The following is a 15,694-nucleotide window of genomic DNA, read 5'->3' as shown; positions in this document are numbered from 1 at the left end:
CCAAAGGCCCCGCGGCTTAAACATTAACCGCGGGAAACAAACGCAAGGCCCGCAGGTCCTCCGCCAGCCTCCTCCTGCCCACCCCACCCCTTCTTTTGTTGCTTTTATTTAGGTTTCCGGCCTTTTCACGGATGCAATAAAGACATTAGGAACCATATACCCCACCATATACCCCCCTCACACACACACACACACACACACACACACACACACACTGCCATCTCGCACGGGCTTCCACAGGCGGCTGAGGACGTCCAGAGAGCCTGGCGCCTCCAGGTGCGAAGCTCCCTCCTCACGTAAGGAACAACTATCACTATATATTTTTTTCATTTTAAATCAATTTCTTTATTACCCTTTTTGGTAAAACGCACGTGTTCAGCTCTTATCTCCAATTTGTCGTTGCCATGGCAGCAGTCAGACCCGCCCGCTATCTTGTTGTTGTTGTTGTGTTTTTGCACATTTCATTTCCCTCCAAATATCCAATCCGAAGTGCTTTCTTTAAAGCAGTGTTACGTTGAAATGTCACTCGCCCGCAGCATGGAAGAACTTTAATTTTGAAATAAAATTACCCGCCGAGTAGATGAGCGTAATCACACCCTAATAACTAGTCCGGTAATTATTGCGCACTCTTTGCAAAAATCCCAGCTCTTTTTCCTTCATTGAAATTAACGTTAACTTTGATTTTACAGCTTTATGTCTAAAAATGAAATCCAAAGAGATCAACGTGAGCCGATCGGAAATGCTAATAACATTGTAATAACGTAGAATCGTGAACGCAGCAGACAAAGGTTAAAGGGGTATTTCAGCTCGGAGATGGAGGACAGTCTCTCACCACCTTTTGGACGCACAAAAATTTCTTCTAAGTGTTACACACTCCAGGTAGTCGAATACTCGCAATTTTGCGCATCTTATTTGGACGGGGACGGTGGGAAAAACAACATTTTATTAACGTTTATGCAACTTTCAGTGAAATGATCGGAAATACTGCAAGACTTTATTGCGCGTCTGTCCGTCTGTATGTGTGTGTGTGTGTGTGTGTGTGTGTGTGTGTGTGTGTATGTATGATCATATGTTTGTGAAATTTAAATTTCACGACATATTGCACACACATACACACACACTATATGAAATATGGTATTTTGCATGCACGGTTAATTGAACATATTTCGTTGAAAACATCCCTTAAACATTTTAGATGACGTCATAGCGTGTGTTTTCTAATCCAGATTGCACAGGCTCTATCAGCTGAAGTGACCCCCTTTTCCATTTGTAATGTGGAATAAAAGCGTCATATTTTTTCCTTTCGCTCTGATCTGTATTTTAATTTAAGGTGTTGAAAACTACAACAGGGGTTAAATGAATTTGGCTCCCAAAATAAATTTATTTTGAGAAAACAGCAGAGGGGAGTAACGTCTGATCCCAAAACTAAGAGGAGAATGGACTTGTAGACCTAGAAGATAGAGGATGCCAGACGTGTGAGGCTGCTTTGTGTCCTCGGTGTCAGGAAACCTCCCCACCCAATAATCCTGCAGCCCGATGATCCACTGCAGCCACGCTTTCCTTCCTATTAATCTTTTCATATTAACCGCTGTGAATTACACATTTATTACATTGACATTAACCTGCATTGCTGCAATATTTTCCTTCATCTCGATAAGGCGTTTGAAATTCACATTTGTAATTATTCTGTGTTTGTTGCCGGCACTGTCGGCTCACCGCGCCCATAAAAAACATGTTTTTTTCTCATTTTTCTAAAAAGTATTTATGTGTTTCTTTTTCTGTAGGCTGGATCTGAGTGTGACGTGCAACTCCTCATCCTCATCCTTCTCCTGGTCAGCAGCTGGTCGACATTTTCAGAGGGAACTTCCCGTCGTCTTCTTTCTTCCCCGGCCCCCCGTCTCCCAGGACCCGCACTCACAAAACACCGAGGACAGTTTTCAGCTACGACGACAGCACACAATAACGTTGATCGGTAGTGTGAATGTTCTGCTCAGCTTTATTCAGTATTACAGAAAATGTTTACATATAGTGATACAGATACACATGTGTCCAACAAAAATGACAAATAATACAATTTATGAGACAATAACAATGAATGCTTTATCATTATTATAATTATTATTTGCATCAAAATTATTTTTGTGAATTTGGTTTTCACGTTGTTTTCGGGGTTATGGCTTGGTGAAAATATTGACATACATATATACATATACGTATATACATATATACTATATACATATACACAGATGCATGTGTGTGTATATATACATAAATATATTCACAGACACACAAATTTACATATATTCCAGGATTCAAGGAAACATTTAGTATCACATGCTTAGTAAGAAAACGGTTTTCTCTGTACAGTGAAATTCTTACTTTTTTATACAATAACACACACACACACACACACAAACATACACACACCCATTCATGTATGTATGTTTTTTATTGCTGTGTGTATTTGTGTAAATCCAACCCAGCTTTTCACCAAAGGACTTCATGTTCCTAAATCTAAAATTCCACAAAGTCAGAATTTTAAATCTGAAAGATAATAAGTATAACTTTGCATTTCAAAATAACAATTTGCTTTGTTTGGCCTTTTCTTTTGTTTGTTTCCAGCAACGACAGCAGGGGAATATATGACTGAGTGAGCAGTTGTAACTCTCTCTCACTGACACACACACGCACACACACACACACACACACACGCACACACACACACACACACACACACACACACACACGCGCACTCACACACATGCATAGCAATTCTTATCATCATGGCCCAACCAATCACATGTATTGAAATTATGTCATATTTACAAAGCAAACAATCCATTTATATTTACACGTAAATATAATTCAAAATGACAACAATCAACATTCTTCAGTGTGATTGGTCAGGACCTGGAAGCCGCTGGACGACTCCTCACCTCCACTTCCTGGTAAACACGTGTGACTTGTGGCTGGATAAACACCGTAAAGCGGTGGCCGGAGGATGTGGTTAGGTTGTGATTTCAGCTGTCTGTCTGGGATGGACCCCCGTCAAACACACACACACACACACACACACACACACACACACACACACACACCTACACATTGCTGCAAAGGAGTAACGGTCTCCTTCACACTCACACATTGCCACCGAAGAGGACACAAATAAGAGGGAGAGTTTGGGTGGAAAGTATGTGGCATCGGGGATATTGCCGGATTTAGCCGGGCTAAAAGAGTTAGCGTGCATTCAGGATGAGGCCCCTGACGTCCGGGCCCCTCTGTCACGGGGACGTGACAAAAACTACTGTGTTCTCCATGTGAAATATGCGAGCAGGGCCGTAGGAGCCGCGCTGACCTTCTGTCTTCAGAGGTCAAACTGCGCCTGAAGGTTAAAATGAAACTGGGTCACATTTTTGGCCGATCTGTTTTTTCCTCTGCGGATTGACGGACCAGAAAATTTGAGCCCCCTTTTTTTTGGGGGGGGGGGGGGGGGGGGGGGGATTACTTCTGCACATTTTATTCTGTTAATTTAATCCAAAACCATTTACAGGCTCAGATGGATCCAGATATGATGGAACATGAGCCCAATCCTGGTCTCTCCTGCTTTCCTCTGGTGGATTTTAGATAATCTGGGATTTTATTCTCACTCACACTGATTAATCATTGCATATGACCCTTTTCATATAGTCCATTTAATTCAAATTAAATGTTTACATTGGTGTGTGGAACACTCGAAGACAACTCATCTGCCTCAAACTACTTATGAATGGAGGAAGTGGGAATTGCAGTGTAATAACATGTAATAAACAGCACTAACTAGAACCCAGCGCTTATCGTGGATTGCCTTCTGTACAGTCGTGTCTCTCTCAAGTATGTTTTCCTCTGTGTGCGATTCTCCCTGACGTGCGTGTACACGAGCGCGCACTGGTTTATTGAAAGCAGTAGTAAGTGAGTGTGAGAGACTGTCAGCGACGTGTAAGTGTGTGTGATTGAGTATGTGTTTGTGTAATGCGCTTTTTATCTGTGTACCACTTCCTATCGCCGTGCGTGTGTGCGTGTGTGTGTGCGTGTAGAGGGGGATAATCTCTTTTGGTAATATTTTTCTGCACTCGCGGTGTCGCAGGTGATTTGTTGTCCTTCCGGCTTCGCGGGAGAATTCTCCAGTCAACAAATACAACTCTCTCTTTTTCTCTTGTACACACACACACACACACACACACACACACACACACACACACACACACACACACACACACACACGAACCCCGCAAGAGCGCGACGTGCAGGTGCCTCTCTCCCCTCCCGTTCGCCGGTTTCAACTGGGAAACGTGCACACACACACACACACACACACACACACACACACACACACACACACACACACACACACACCACCACTACCTCCATCCTATCGCTTCCGTGGGCGTGGGGATTTGATCTAAATTAAAATCTATAAGTTAATTATAGTGAAAAACCAATAGAGCACACACACACACACACACACACACACACACACACGCGATGAGCGGCGAGGGCAAGCAAGGGACGGAAAGTCATAAATAAATTATGTGTGTGTGCGTGTGTACGTGCGCGCTTTCCGGGATCGACGGCGGCTTCCTCTCGGTGCGTCTCCGAGACCAAACGGAGAAACCGGTCTTTGTTTTCCCCGTGTTTGTAGTGTTTGGAGGTTCACTAAGGTGTGTGAGTGTGTGTGTGTGAGTGTGTGTTTGCGCGTGCTTGTGTGTGCGTGTGGCTCCTTCACAATCGACGGGAAGAGGAATTCCCGGATCATACCGGCCAGCTGATTTACGGTGTTTATAGTGCTGACGGTTCAAAAGCACAATGGACTCCCGGCGCTCCGGCGGGAACCGGGGGCGGGCGGGCGGGGGAACCGGATTCTACAGGCGCTGCTCTCTCCTTTTCTTTTGCATCCCTTTCTTCCCCCCTCTTCTTCTCCTTCTTCTTCTTTGAGTTTCGGCTTCCAAAAACGCTCCTCGGCGCTTTTTATGAAACACAAAGCGGACTAATGAATATTCACCAAGTCTTAAATTGTGGTTTTATGGAGGGTCACGGAGCCATAAAAGGTCTTCAGAGAGAGAGAGAGAGAGAGAGAGAGAGGTTGTAAAACGGTGGCGGGAGAAAAAGGCAGCCGACATAGTTCGGCTACCGGCGGCCGCCGCCGCGCAACCGGGTCAACAGTTTAAAGTGCGTTTAATGTAGTTATTTGGTCGAACCTCCCCCCGCACGCGCACGTGCACGCGAACGCACGCCTCCTCCTCCTCCAGGGAGACCGGCGCCGTAGGGTCAAATACACGCACGGATCAATTAAAGCCGAAAATATGAGAAAAGATGAGTGAAAGAGGGATTGAGGTGGAGGAAGACAGAGAAGGGAGGGAAAGGAGAGCAGGAGGACGTCCCCGGGAGGATGCGTTGGTGTTTGCCAAAGTCCAGCCATCCCATAATTTGGCGCTTTACCGTATTGATTTGTCGCCCCGGGGAGGTTCAGTGTCGGCTCTTTACGAGGCGCGGTGAAATACAGGCGGAGTATTACGGCCTGGATTTACGCCCAAAATCGCCGCCCTTCCCGCGGCCTCCTGCACCACGTGACCCCGCGGGGTCAGACGCCTCACCTGGAGGGAGGAGAGGATGGAGGGATGGAAGGATGGAGGGATGGAGGGATAGAGGGATGGAGGGATGGAGAAGAAACAAAGAGCCAAAATCAAACAGGACATTTTTATGCTGAAAAATAACGTTGAAATCATTCTTTATAATAGCCACAATCAATCATAATTAGATTTAAAAAAACAGTTTTTTTTTTAGAAAACACCCATAAAAAGCCAAATAAAGACATTTTGATATGTTATAATATATCATATTATATTACTATGATATATTATATTATATTATATTTGATATTACTGTGATATATTATATTACCATGATATATGATATGATATGATATGATATGATATGATATGATATGATATGATATGATATGATATGATATGATATGATATGATATGATATGATGTGATATTACTGTGATAATAGATTATATTACTGTGATAATAAATCACATTATATGACTATTTTATGATATCTTATTTCTTTTTGTTTTATGATATCTTATTACTTGTTGAAACTGGACTTGAATTTCTTCACTTGAATACATTTCACCCCTCATCCAAGAGGTTTCTTTGGTTCTGATATCTTATTACTATTATATTTTATTACTAATTTATGACTTTTATATGGACCAAATTAAGTTATCATTATCTCACTGTTATATTACTATCATATTACTGAATTATCACATCATGGGGAGCGTGTTTGTCAATGCACTGACTCCTGGAAAGACAAAGTGGCCCGAGGCTGCTGTGAAAGTAAAGGTCGAGAAACACACACACACACACACACACACATATACATACATACATACATGCACACACACACACACACACACAGCTCAGAGATGTGGAGGGATCTTAGGTTGTGCTGTGGGGACACACACAATGTGGCCGCAGGATGTTCGGGAGAAGCACGTTGCTGTTTGAAAACAAAGGAAGCAAACTGATAGCCGCTGGTCGGGGAGGGGGGGGGGGCTGTTCCTCCAGCCAGTTCCCAGCTTCTGGTGCTGCCTGGCTAAACATTCACCCCCAACGACCCGGAATCTGCCTTTCGCCTCACATCTAATTACCTCGGGTCAGTGCTTCTGGATCCCGACGGGCAAACTCACCTGGTCGAGTCGGTGACCTTGATGTCGGCCCGCGTCCTTTAAACACGGCTCACGCTTTGCATTGAGGTGGTACTTTTACAGGCCTGCATGCCAACACAGAGGGATTCCTGATATTTGAGGGAGGGCGGACGTAAAGTAAGTCTCAACCCCCTCTCCCTCAAGAACACATAAATATTTTAACTTATTATCATTAAACTGTATTTATGGATTTACTCCATCGTGCTAATGCTACATTTTCTTTCTTTTATTTGCTGGTCATATAAACGGTATCCACCTCCGCATTTCTCTCATCCATTCATTCTTGGCCGCGCGTTCGGCACTAGTGTCGGTTTTTTTAAGTAATAAAGCTGCTATAACGCTTTGTTTAAGTGGCTCAGCTGGGGCCCATCGTCGGTTCCTTGTCCCCAGGCCCTCTGATATATCGTCCTGAGCCGAGGGCGGCCTCGCTCCACCGAACTTCTGAAATCCCAGACGCTCATGCTCAGCAACTGTCTGGGTCGAATATAGAAACAATGGAAACACGGCTGTACCTGTGTGTGTGTGTGTGTGTGTGTGTGTGCATACGCTATGTGTTCTCTGTGTGTATAATTGCCTATCCAAATCCATTGTGGTAATGTGACTTAGGCATCATGCTCTTATTTTGAAATCGCACTGTTGCAAACTTCATTGAGAGAAGCAAAACAACAACAAAAAAAAAAAAGATTCACATTTTACTCTTTTTAAAAAAAAAACAAAAAAGCTCCCCGTCCACACCCGAGTGCGTGTCAGAGAGACGAGGAAAGAGGGCAATAAATATACCGACGTCCAAAGCGCTTTTCTTTTAGGGACATAAAAGGTGCCAGACAGACTTGAACGGCCCCAGCTGGCACGCAGCGTCAAATTAACATCTGAAAAACGGAGTGGGGGCTCACACTACACCGACACTCGTGTTTTTTTTCTAAAAAAAAATCTATTTAAATTTCAAAAATGAAAAGTCAAGTTATAAAGTACAATCATTCAAAGTACCGAACCCTCAGATATGGATTTTCTCATTTTTCCTGTCAGTCCTCAGCTGGAGGTTCAAATAAAAACACTTTGTTCCATCCTTAAGTCCTAATTTGCTGTATTTTTGCCTAAACTTTGTCTTGATTATAAGTGTAGCGTTAATAAATTGTAACAACGGTGTAATTGCACCATTATACACAGCATATCGTTGTTCCCACGTGCACGAGCAGGGCCAAACGAGAAGAAAGGTTGTGGACCAAACCACAGTGGTGACTCAGGACGGGGCAGTGGAAAGCATTTTTTTCCAATTCACTGCCCAGTGATTTGTCACAGGTGACGCCGGTGCATATTCATGAGACCGTCCTCGGAATAATGTTGGAAACAAAGCAATTGGCAAATTCCCTCCGTACAGGGATCCATGTTCGAGGCGACGGTTGCCATCTTCTCGCCGTTGTCATGAAGAAAAGAGTTTGGGATGGCAGGCGCTCTGTCAAACCTTCAGATGTTTGAATTTGACCTCCTCTGTGACGAACTTCAGTGTTTCATCCTTTTACCTCCAAACTGTGTTCTCCTCAAACCTCCAAACATCTGACCCTGAGCGTGACCCCCTCATTATTTAAACTTACCTTATATTTCAAAATTTGGATAAATAAAGTTGATCTCAAAATCACATCAATGAGTAACTGCCCAATCAGATGCCAGGGCTAACTCATAGCATTTTACTATCCAACGCTGTTAATCTAGATTAAATCCAGCCCAGGGCGACACATGAATCTGGTTCTTAATCTGAACTTGATTACTTTCACTGATGCTGCTTGCATCGACCACCCAGTAACAAAACAACAAATATCACACACACACACACACACACACACACACACAGGGCTTGTTCCCGCTGAACTCTCCTCACTGTATTTGACTCCTTATCCCCCACTTAATGCCTGGAAACCCGATCAGACACGTTGGCTACTTTGCACCGTAGTGGTGTGTATAAATATATATGTGTGTGTGCGTGGGGGGGGGTTCCCTTGGTGACAGAAAACAGGCCGGGGTCCAAACTCTATTAGGATATGCAAGTGTAAATGTGACCACTCAGTGTTTGATCCGGCCATATGGAAACAATCCGCGCTGGAGTGGCGGCGGTGATGATGATGGAGGGCGGTGTAATGGTGAATATAGAAGCTTGTAATAATGTAAGTGGAGGAGAAGGGCCATAAATAAAGGGATGTTTGGATGGGAAGTGGACTGTGTGTGGTGAGGCTGTTTGAAGGGGGTGGGCGGGCGGGTGTGGGGGTTGTTTTAAGAGGAGATTTCTGAGGCGATGTTTGGCCCCGTGAACCGAGCGGTTTTATCAGTCTGGGCTCTGACAGAAGCTCCGAAAAGGGAGGAGGAGGAGGAGGACGGCAGGCGATGCGAGGGAGGGGGGAAGGAACGACGAGGGGCTGAATTGTGGCCCGCGGCGTTAACGCTCTCCGAAATTGCATTTTGCGAGAGTTAAACAAGCCCAATAACAACGTTTTTTTTTTTTTTCTTTTTAAACTCGGAGCCATGGTCATGAGCGGCGGTTGCTCACACTGGGATTCCATTAAAACCGAAGAATTGATAAATCTTCTGAATCTAAAGCAAACGCCTCAACGCTGTGGTCTGATCTGGGCTGCCAGGGGGAACTTTTTATGACACCAGATTACAGGCTGTGAAAGGGGATTGGGGGCTGGCTTGGGGTGGCAGACGTGTCTGATTTAATGCCATTATTCTTTGTTTTATATGTATTTATACACAAAGTGACTTCTTTTATTCCTGTGAATTTTCATCATCGGCCTTTAGGTTTTTCAAAATGTCAGTGTGTTTGTATCAGCCGCAGAGGTGGAACCGACGGTCCACCTAGATCATCGCCGGACGCGATGGGAGACGTGAGTCCGCGTAGTCCGCACCTTAAGTCCACATCTTGGCCAAATCTTTTTTTAACGTTTTTTTTTATTATTTTGAACCAATGTGTTTTTTCTCTCTTATTTCATCTGCACTGTGCGCATGCGTTTGACCCCGAAAAGAGAAGAAAAAAAATATATAAAATAAAAGAAGACAACATAATCCGACACCAATCGATTCCAAAAAAACTCAAGGACAATCAGAGTGTGTAGAAAAGAGACCTGACCTACTAGAACGGCATAAATAGGCAGTTTCATGTTGTTGGAAATTTCATTAATTGCTACGTCATCATCGTCATTAACCGTCGCCGTGACAACACCAACATAGAAGTGAGAAGTACAGTAAAAAGTGCACCGTCGTCATTTTTTTCTTTTAACTTAAAAACTATACAGCTGCCGAAGATAAAGGTTGTTAATGATAAACTTCTAACAATATAGAAATGTTTCCACGATAATTGTTCCACAGAGAAAGGAAGCTATCACTTTTCTTTTTTTTTCTTTTTTCTTCTTTCGTCACTAGTAACTATGTTTGAGTTGGTCTGACCCCCCCCCCAAAAAAATCCCCAACCACCACCTACCCCCCCACCCCTCCACGATTTAGCTCATCTTTTTATCTGCATCTTTTTTTTCTTCTTAATTATTATTATTATTATTATTATTATTATTATGGTGGTTGCAGTCTGCAGGAGGTGGAGGGGAAGAGGAGGAAGGGGGGGGATCCAGTCCTTCCGGTCGCCATTTTGGAGGCTCCAATTTGTTTCCGTCGATTGGATCGGCGGAGTCTGCGGGCAGTCCCGTGGCCTCCCCTCATACAAAAGCCGGCACCCGCACCACCCACGCCCGCCCCATGTGGTCCACCCCCACCCTCCGCCTCTCTACATCTGCTTGTGGGTTTTCTCGCAGCAATCCTCGTTCACGGCAGCCTGTGAGCCCGCCGTGCCGGTGCCGGTGGCGGGCACCGAGCTCCCTCCACCTCCTCCCGCACCTCCACCTCCACCTCCGCCTCCGCCGGCGTCTCCTCCCGCGGCCGCCGCGCCGCCCTCCCGCAGCTCCTTCTCCCGGCGCTCCCGCTCCACCGCCTCCTGCTCGCTCTTGCTGCTGGGGAACTTGTCCTTGTTGTTCTCCTTCTTCCACTTCATCCTCCGGTTCTGGAACCAGATCTTCACCTGGCGCTCCGTCAGCGCCAGGGCGTGAGACACCTCGATGCGGCGCTTCCGGGTCAGGTAGGGGTTGAACAGGAACTCCTTCTCCAGCTCCAGCGTCTGGTAGCGGCTGTAGGTCTGGCGGCCCCGCCTCCGGCCCGCAGCTACTGGGGAAGGAGGGGGTGGGAGGAAGGGGAAGAGGAAGAGGAGGAAGGAGGCATTATTAGAGACCGAAACCACACCTCACATCCTGCTTTTCTATTTTTTGTTGTTGTTATTGTTGTTGTTACAACACAGTAATAGCGCACTAATAACGCAGTAATAGCGCACGTATAGACGTGGAAATAAATCGATTGATTATTGATTGAAATCGCCATTAAATGATCATTAAAAGCAATCGTCTGCTCTCTTCACTTATTTCTACTGGGGGGAGGAGGGGACCCACGGTTTGCAGCCCCTGGGTGAAAAAAATAAGTATTTGTGCCTGATGGGTGAATCTAAACACACACACAAACAAACACGCACACAAGACCGCACACGCACAAACATGCAAGTGCCACGAGGAACAGTTGTGTCTCTATCCAAGTGTTCGATGCTTTAAAACCACCCACACACAAAAGCAGTGTGTGTGTTTAGAGTCACCCGTCAGGCACAAATACTTATTTTTTGTGCTGTACTTTGTGTGTGTGTGTGTGTGTGTGTGTGTGTGTGTGTGTGTGTGTGTGTGTGTGTGTGTGTGTGTGTGTGTAGACACACACAAAGACGCGTCACCGCCCGGGTGGTTCATCCCGCGTCACACCGACTCAATATAAAGTTCTAAATATTTAATGAAGCGACTGGAAGCGCCGGAAGAGACTTTGGCAATTAATACCTTTCGGATGTATTTCTAATTCATATGTGTAATAATTTAAACCAATAAAAACTATTTCAGTTCAACTTAAAACTAGAAATAAACAATGGAACACATGACATATTAAGCGCGATTAATATCTTTATATCGATATTAATTTTATTTCAAATAAACTCTTTAAATGAAGTGTGTTTGCTCAGTTACGATTCGACTGGAAACATTTTCCTTTCGGATTTCACATTTTAGACATTTACAGAGAATTAAAATCCTTATTTTCGTACATGAAAAAAAATCGGTCGGGTAAAAGGCATGATTTTTCCCCAGCCGTTAAGATTAATCTCGACATGTGTAATCTGAGAGACAATTCCACGTCCGTCAGATTACAAATCTAGATATTACCGCACAACCACCAGAAACACGGAGAGTGGGATTTGATTTTTTTTTTTTTGTAATTTCCAGTGAAATCATTTCACTTCGTTTTAATCGTTTAAATTCAGATGATCGGTTTCTGAATTAAGAAACGATCCTCCGAGGTTTTATTTTGAAAAATCCGACCGGCGAAATGATTTGCGCCCGGTGGGATTTACACCCCGTGTCCGACGATGGGCACAGACCAGCTTCTTATGGAGATCAGCAATTACAAGACAAGGGGGCCTTTAATGGGTGTGGGAGTGGGAGTGGGGTGGGGGTGGGGGGGTCTTGCTACGGACGTGCGTTTGACCGGACTGGCACCGTGGGTTGTGGGGGGGGGACCCCCACCCCTTCCCCTAATCACCCAATCCCGCATCCCCAGTGGGAATAAACGGGCATACATGACACACAGATTCATGTGTGCTTTTCCTTTGCTGTGGATTTCTAGGATTTAGACGGTGACGAGGAGGGAGGGCGTCTATTTACACACACAATCACACAAATACACACATAGACGCTGGGATGGGGTGGAGGGTGTGTGTGTATGTGTGTGTGGGGGGGCAAAATCCTCCATTAATATCATTACAGATACATTACCTCCCCCCCGCACACACACACATCTTTTTATCTCCAGTTTTTAAAGGCATCCAGAAGAAGATTTATGGGTGTTAAGTCGTAAAACGGGCTGATATTCATGAGTTTACGCACCGCGGGTGAAACTCCAGCTGAGGGTGGGGGTCGGGATTATTCCACGCAATATTCGGTGTCATCACGTGATCATCGGAGCGGAAGGATTGGTGTGTGTGTGTGTGTGGGGGGGGGTACATTTATTACCATATAATTTATATGTGAAATTATGAACCGGGCGACGGTGATTTCAAAAGCCCGCGAAAACCCACTGTGTTTTACCGCTCGGTAAACCCACGCACTACACGCAAAACGCGCCCCCACCTCCCCTCGCACCGCATCCGACACCGAGACCGCACGTCAGCAGACCGGGGCTGAGAGGAGCCGTTCTGGCGCGTGTGCGTCCACGCACACACACACACACACACACACACACACACACACATTAAACAGGTCGATGTGTACGACGTGTTGGCCGTTTGCGGGGAATGGAATACAAGCGTTCTGACTCACACACGCACTCACGTGCTCGTGAGACACCGTTCACGCGTGTATTTCTCCCCGTGTAAGACAAGGGATGGGGTGGACTGGGAGGGGGTGGGGTGGACACCGGAAACACGCGCGATCATTTCTTGGTCGAATTATTATCATTTCCGGTGTCTAGTCGCCAAACCGCTTGCGCGCAGGCCCGCTTGGAAAATACAACGAACACGAGCAATAAACTCTCTCTCTACACGCACACGCACGCACGCACACACGCGTGGGAAGAAATATGGGCTCAAACTAAATAGGCTACTATACACGTCAATCCATTCGTAACAGCCTCACTTCTCCCTTTTTTATATATTTTATTATCTCGCCTGATTTATAATCCAATCAAATCGCAGGGATCCATATTCACAGGTTGTGCGTGCCACAAAAGACTGAGTGTCCACACACACACACACACACACACACACACACACACACTGGGGTTGAGTAACAGAGATCTCACATGCCGTGAAGAATAAACCCCCTGTGTGAAGTGAAGATACCCCCCCCTCTTTCCTTATACTCCTCGCTCTGTTCTACACACACCTACCCCCCACGATCCCCCCACCCCAGCATATACACTCACACACACACTCCGTGGGGAAGCGGCCACCGTGTAGCCAAATAATCCCGAAGACCTCAGGCGAGTCGTAAAAAAGGCTCCGCGGCAGTCAAAGTTTAACCCGGGTCAGGCGTCTGGACGCGGCTGCGGAGGACGAGCCCCCCCCCCCACCACCACCACCACGCACACCTTCCAGCTGCCACCCCCCACCCCCACACACCCCGCACCCCACGCAACCCCACTATATGGCGGGGGGCTATTAAGAGTCATTAACAAGTTTTGGCGGCACCAATAAAACCATAAACGCGCTTTTGTCCACGCAGGAAGTTCTTACTGCCCCCCCCCCGACCCAATTGCTTTTCACCCCCTCCCCAAAAAGACAAAAAAAAAAAAAAAACACCCCACTCTCCCAAGTTCCTTCTCTGTGCCGCGCAACCTCACCTTGCGGCCTCATCCACGGGAAGAGCTGCGTGGGCGAGGGGCTCTGCTCGGCTCCGTCCCCGTCGTCACCGCCGCCGCCGCCGCCGCCGCCGCCGAGCCCCGGCGCGCCGCCGCCCAGCTTGCAGTCGCTGTACTGGACCAGATCCGCGTCCTGCGCGCCGAACAGCGTCTGCCGCTGCAGGGCGTCATATCCGTAGAAGTTGCCCGGCTCTCCGTGGCACGTCACCGCACACGGGCTCTGCTGGTACGGGTTGCTGGGCAGCGTGGACGCGCCGTGGTGGTAGAAGTCCTGGATTTGCGGCGGGTGCTGGAAGGCGGCCCCGGAGCCCGGGCCGTACACCACCGTGGGCCGGCTGCCCGCCAGCTCCTGCGCGAAGCCGCACTCGTAGTAGTTCGGACGTAACGAATCCCCGCTCTTGTACTTGGAGAAGAGTGAGTTGACGAAATATGAACTCATCGTGCGCGTTTGCAGTGTCTCTGTATGTGCGCACACGTGTGTGTGTGTGTGTGTGTGTGTGCGTGTGTTTGTGTATATGTGTGTGTGTGTGTGTGCACGTGTGTGTGTGTGTGTCCGGCTCAGCAGAGATAGAGCTGATCGGCGACCCTCAGCTTTTCACCACTATGTGTGTGAGTGTGTGTGTGTGCGTGTGCGTGTGTGTTTTCAGCCGGCAGGCAGAGCGAGACGAAGGGGAAGCAGCAGCGAGCTTGCGCGCCGTGGTGCCTCCCCCCGCGGCCGGGCACGGTGCTGGGGAACGGCGAGGGCGGCCGGCGGGAGCACAGACAACCGCGACCGCCACCACAATAACGACCACCACCACCACTACTACTACTACTACCACTACTACTACTACCACTACTACTGCTACTTCTACTACTACCACTACTACTATGGGTACTACCGCGCCGATTCCATAAGATATCCAGCGATGAGGAGGCAGAAGCGGAGGAGGAAGAGGAGGGCGAAGCAGAGGATGAAGGGCTCAGGCGCATCACAATTCCGGTGTGCGCGCTGGAAGCCGGAGCCCTGTCGCGCTCTCAAACGGCTTTTCCGTGATTTACTCCTCTGCAAATGAGTTGTTTCATATTCTCTCCCTCCCACTCCCTCTCTCTCTCCCTCTCTTTCCCTCTCTCTCTCTCTCTCTCTCCTCCCCGCTCTCCCCTCTCGCTCCGCGCCTGGCCCCCGGTGTGCGTGTATATGTGTGTGTGTGTGTGTGCGCGCGTCGTTTTTCGCGGATAATTTGCATCTATTATCAGCTCTTCATCCCATTGGCTTTTCCTCGTGCGCGTGCACGTGTGGGGTGCGCGCACGGCTCGGGGAGTTCCGTGCGCCTCTGATAATGAAAGTGAAGATGGAAGAGGAAGAAAAGGGTGAGGAGGAGGAGGAAAGAGGAGGAAGAGTGTGTGTTTCTTGGGGGGGTTATAATGAGAATTCTTCCTGTTTTTCGTCTGAGTTCGTGCACACACACACACACTCACACACACACA

At 47.0% G+C, this 15,694-nt stretch overlaps 1 protein-coding gene across 2 annotated transcripts; it reads right to left on the bottom strand.

Annotated features, from left to right (window-relative positions):
* Positions 1 to 9,112: 9,112 nt before the first annotated feature.
* Positions 9,113 to 15,251, bottom strand: LOC147220907 (homeobox protein Hox-B8a). Of its 2 annotated transcripts, none has more exons than XM_086170988.1 (2): positions 14,210 to 15,251; positions 9,113 to 10,954 (listed from the first exon to the last, which is right to left on the bottom strand). In XM_086170988.1, exons 1-2 carry the CDS (start codon positions 14,664 to 14,666, stop codon positions 10,521 to 10,523), a joined length of 891 nt encoding a protein of 296 aa, XP_086027114.1. In that variant the 5' UTR covers positions 14,667 to 15,251; the 3' UTR covers positions 9,113 to 10,520. The 2 variants fall into 2 exon arrangements, with proteins under 2 accessions (XP_086027114.1, XP_086027115.1); XM_086170989.1 differs by having other exon boundaries at positions 9,113 to 10,951.
* Positions 15,252 to 15,694: the final 443 nt, after the last annotated feature.

Source organism: Fistularia commersonii, chromosome 23 (assembly GCF_037954325.1).
Source record: "Fistularia commersonii isolate RoL2024-O1a breed Wild chromosome 23, RoL_Fcom_v1.0, whole genome shotgun sequence".
In the NCBI taxonomy this organism is placed as follows: Eukaryota; Metazoa; Chordata; class Actinopteri; order Syngnathiformes; family Fistulariidae; genus Fistularia; species Fistularia commersonii.
The sequence above is the reverse complement of the archived record's forward strand: the minus strand, read 5'-3'. Positions and strand labels throughout refer to the sequence as shown.

Bases quoted from the DNA above. Each gene is read 5' to 3' on its own strand.
- LOC147220907 (XM_086170988.1), bottom strand. From the start codon at position 14,666: ATGAGTTCATATTTCGTCAACTCACTCTTCTCCAAGTACAAGAGCGGG. The intron at 10,955-14,209 runs GTGAGGTTGCGC...CTCCTTCCCCAG, and splicing joins CCCGTGGATGAGGCCGCAAG to TAGCTGCGGGCCGGAGGCGG.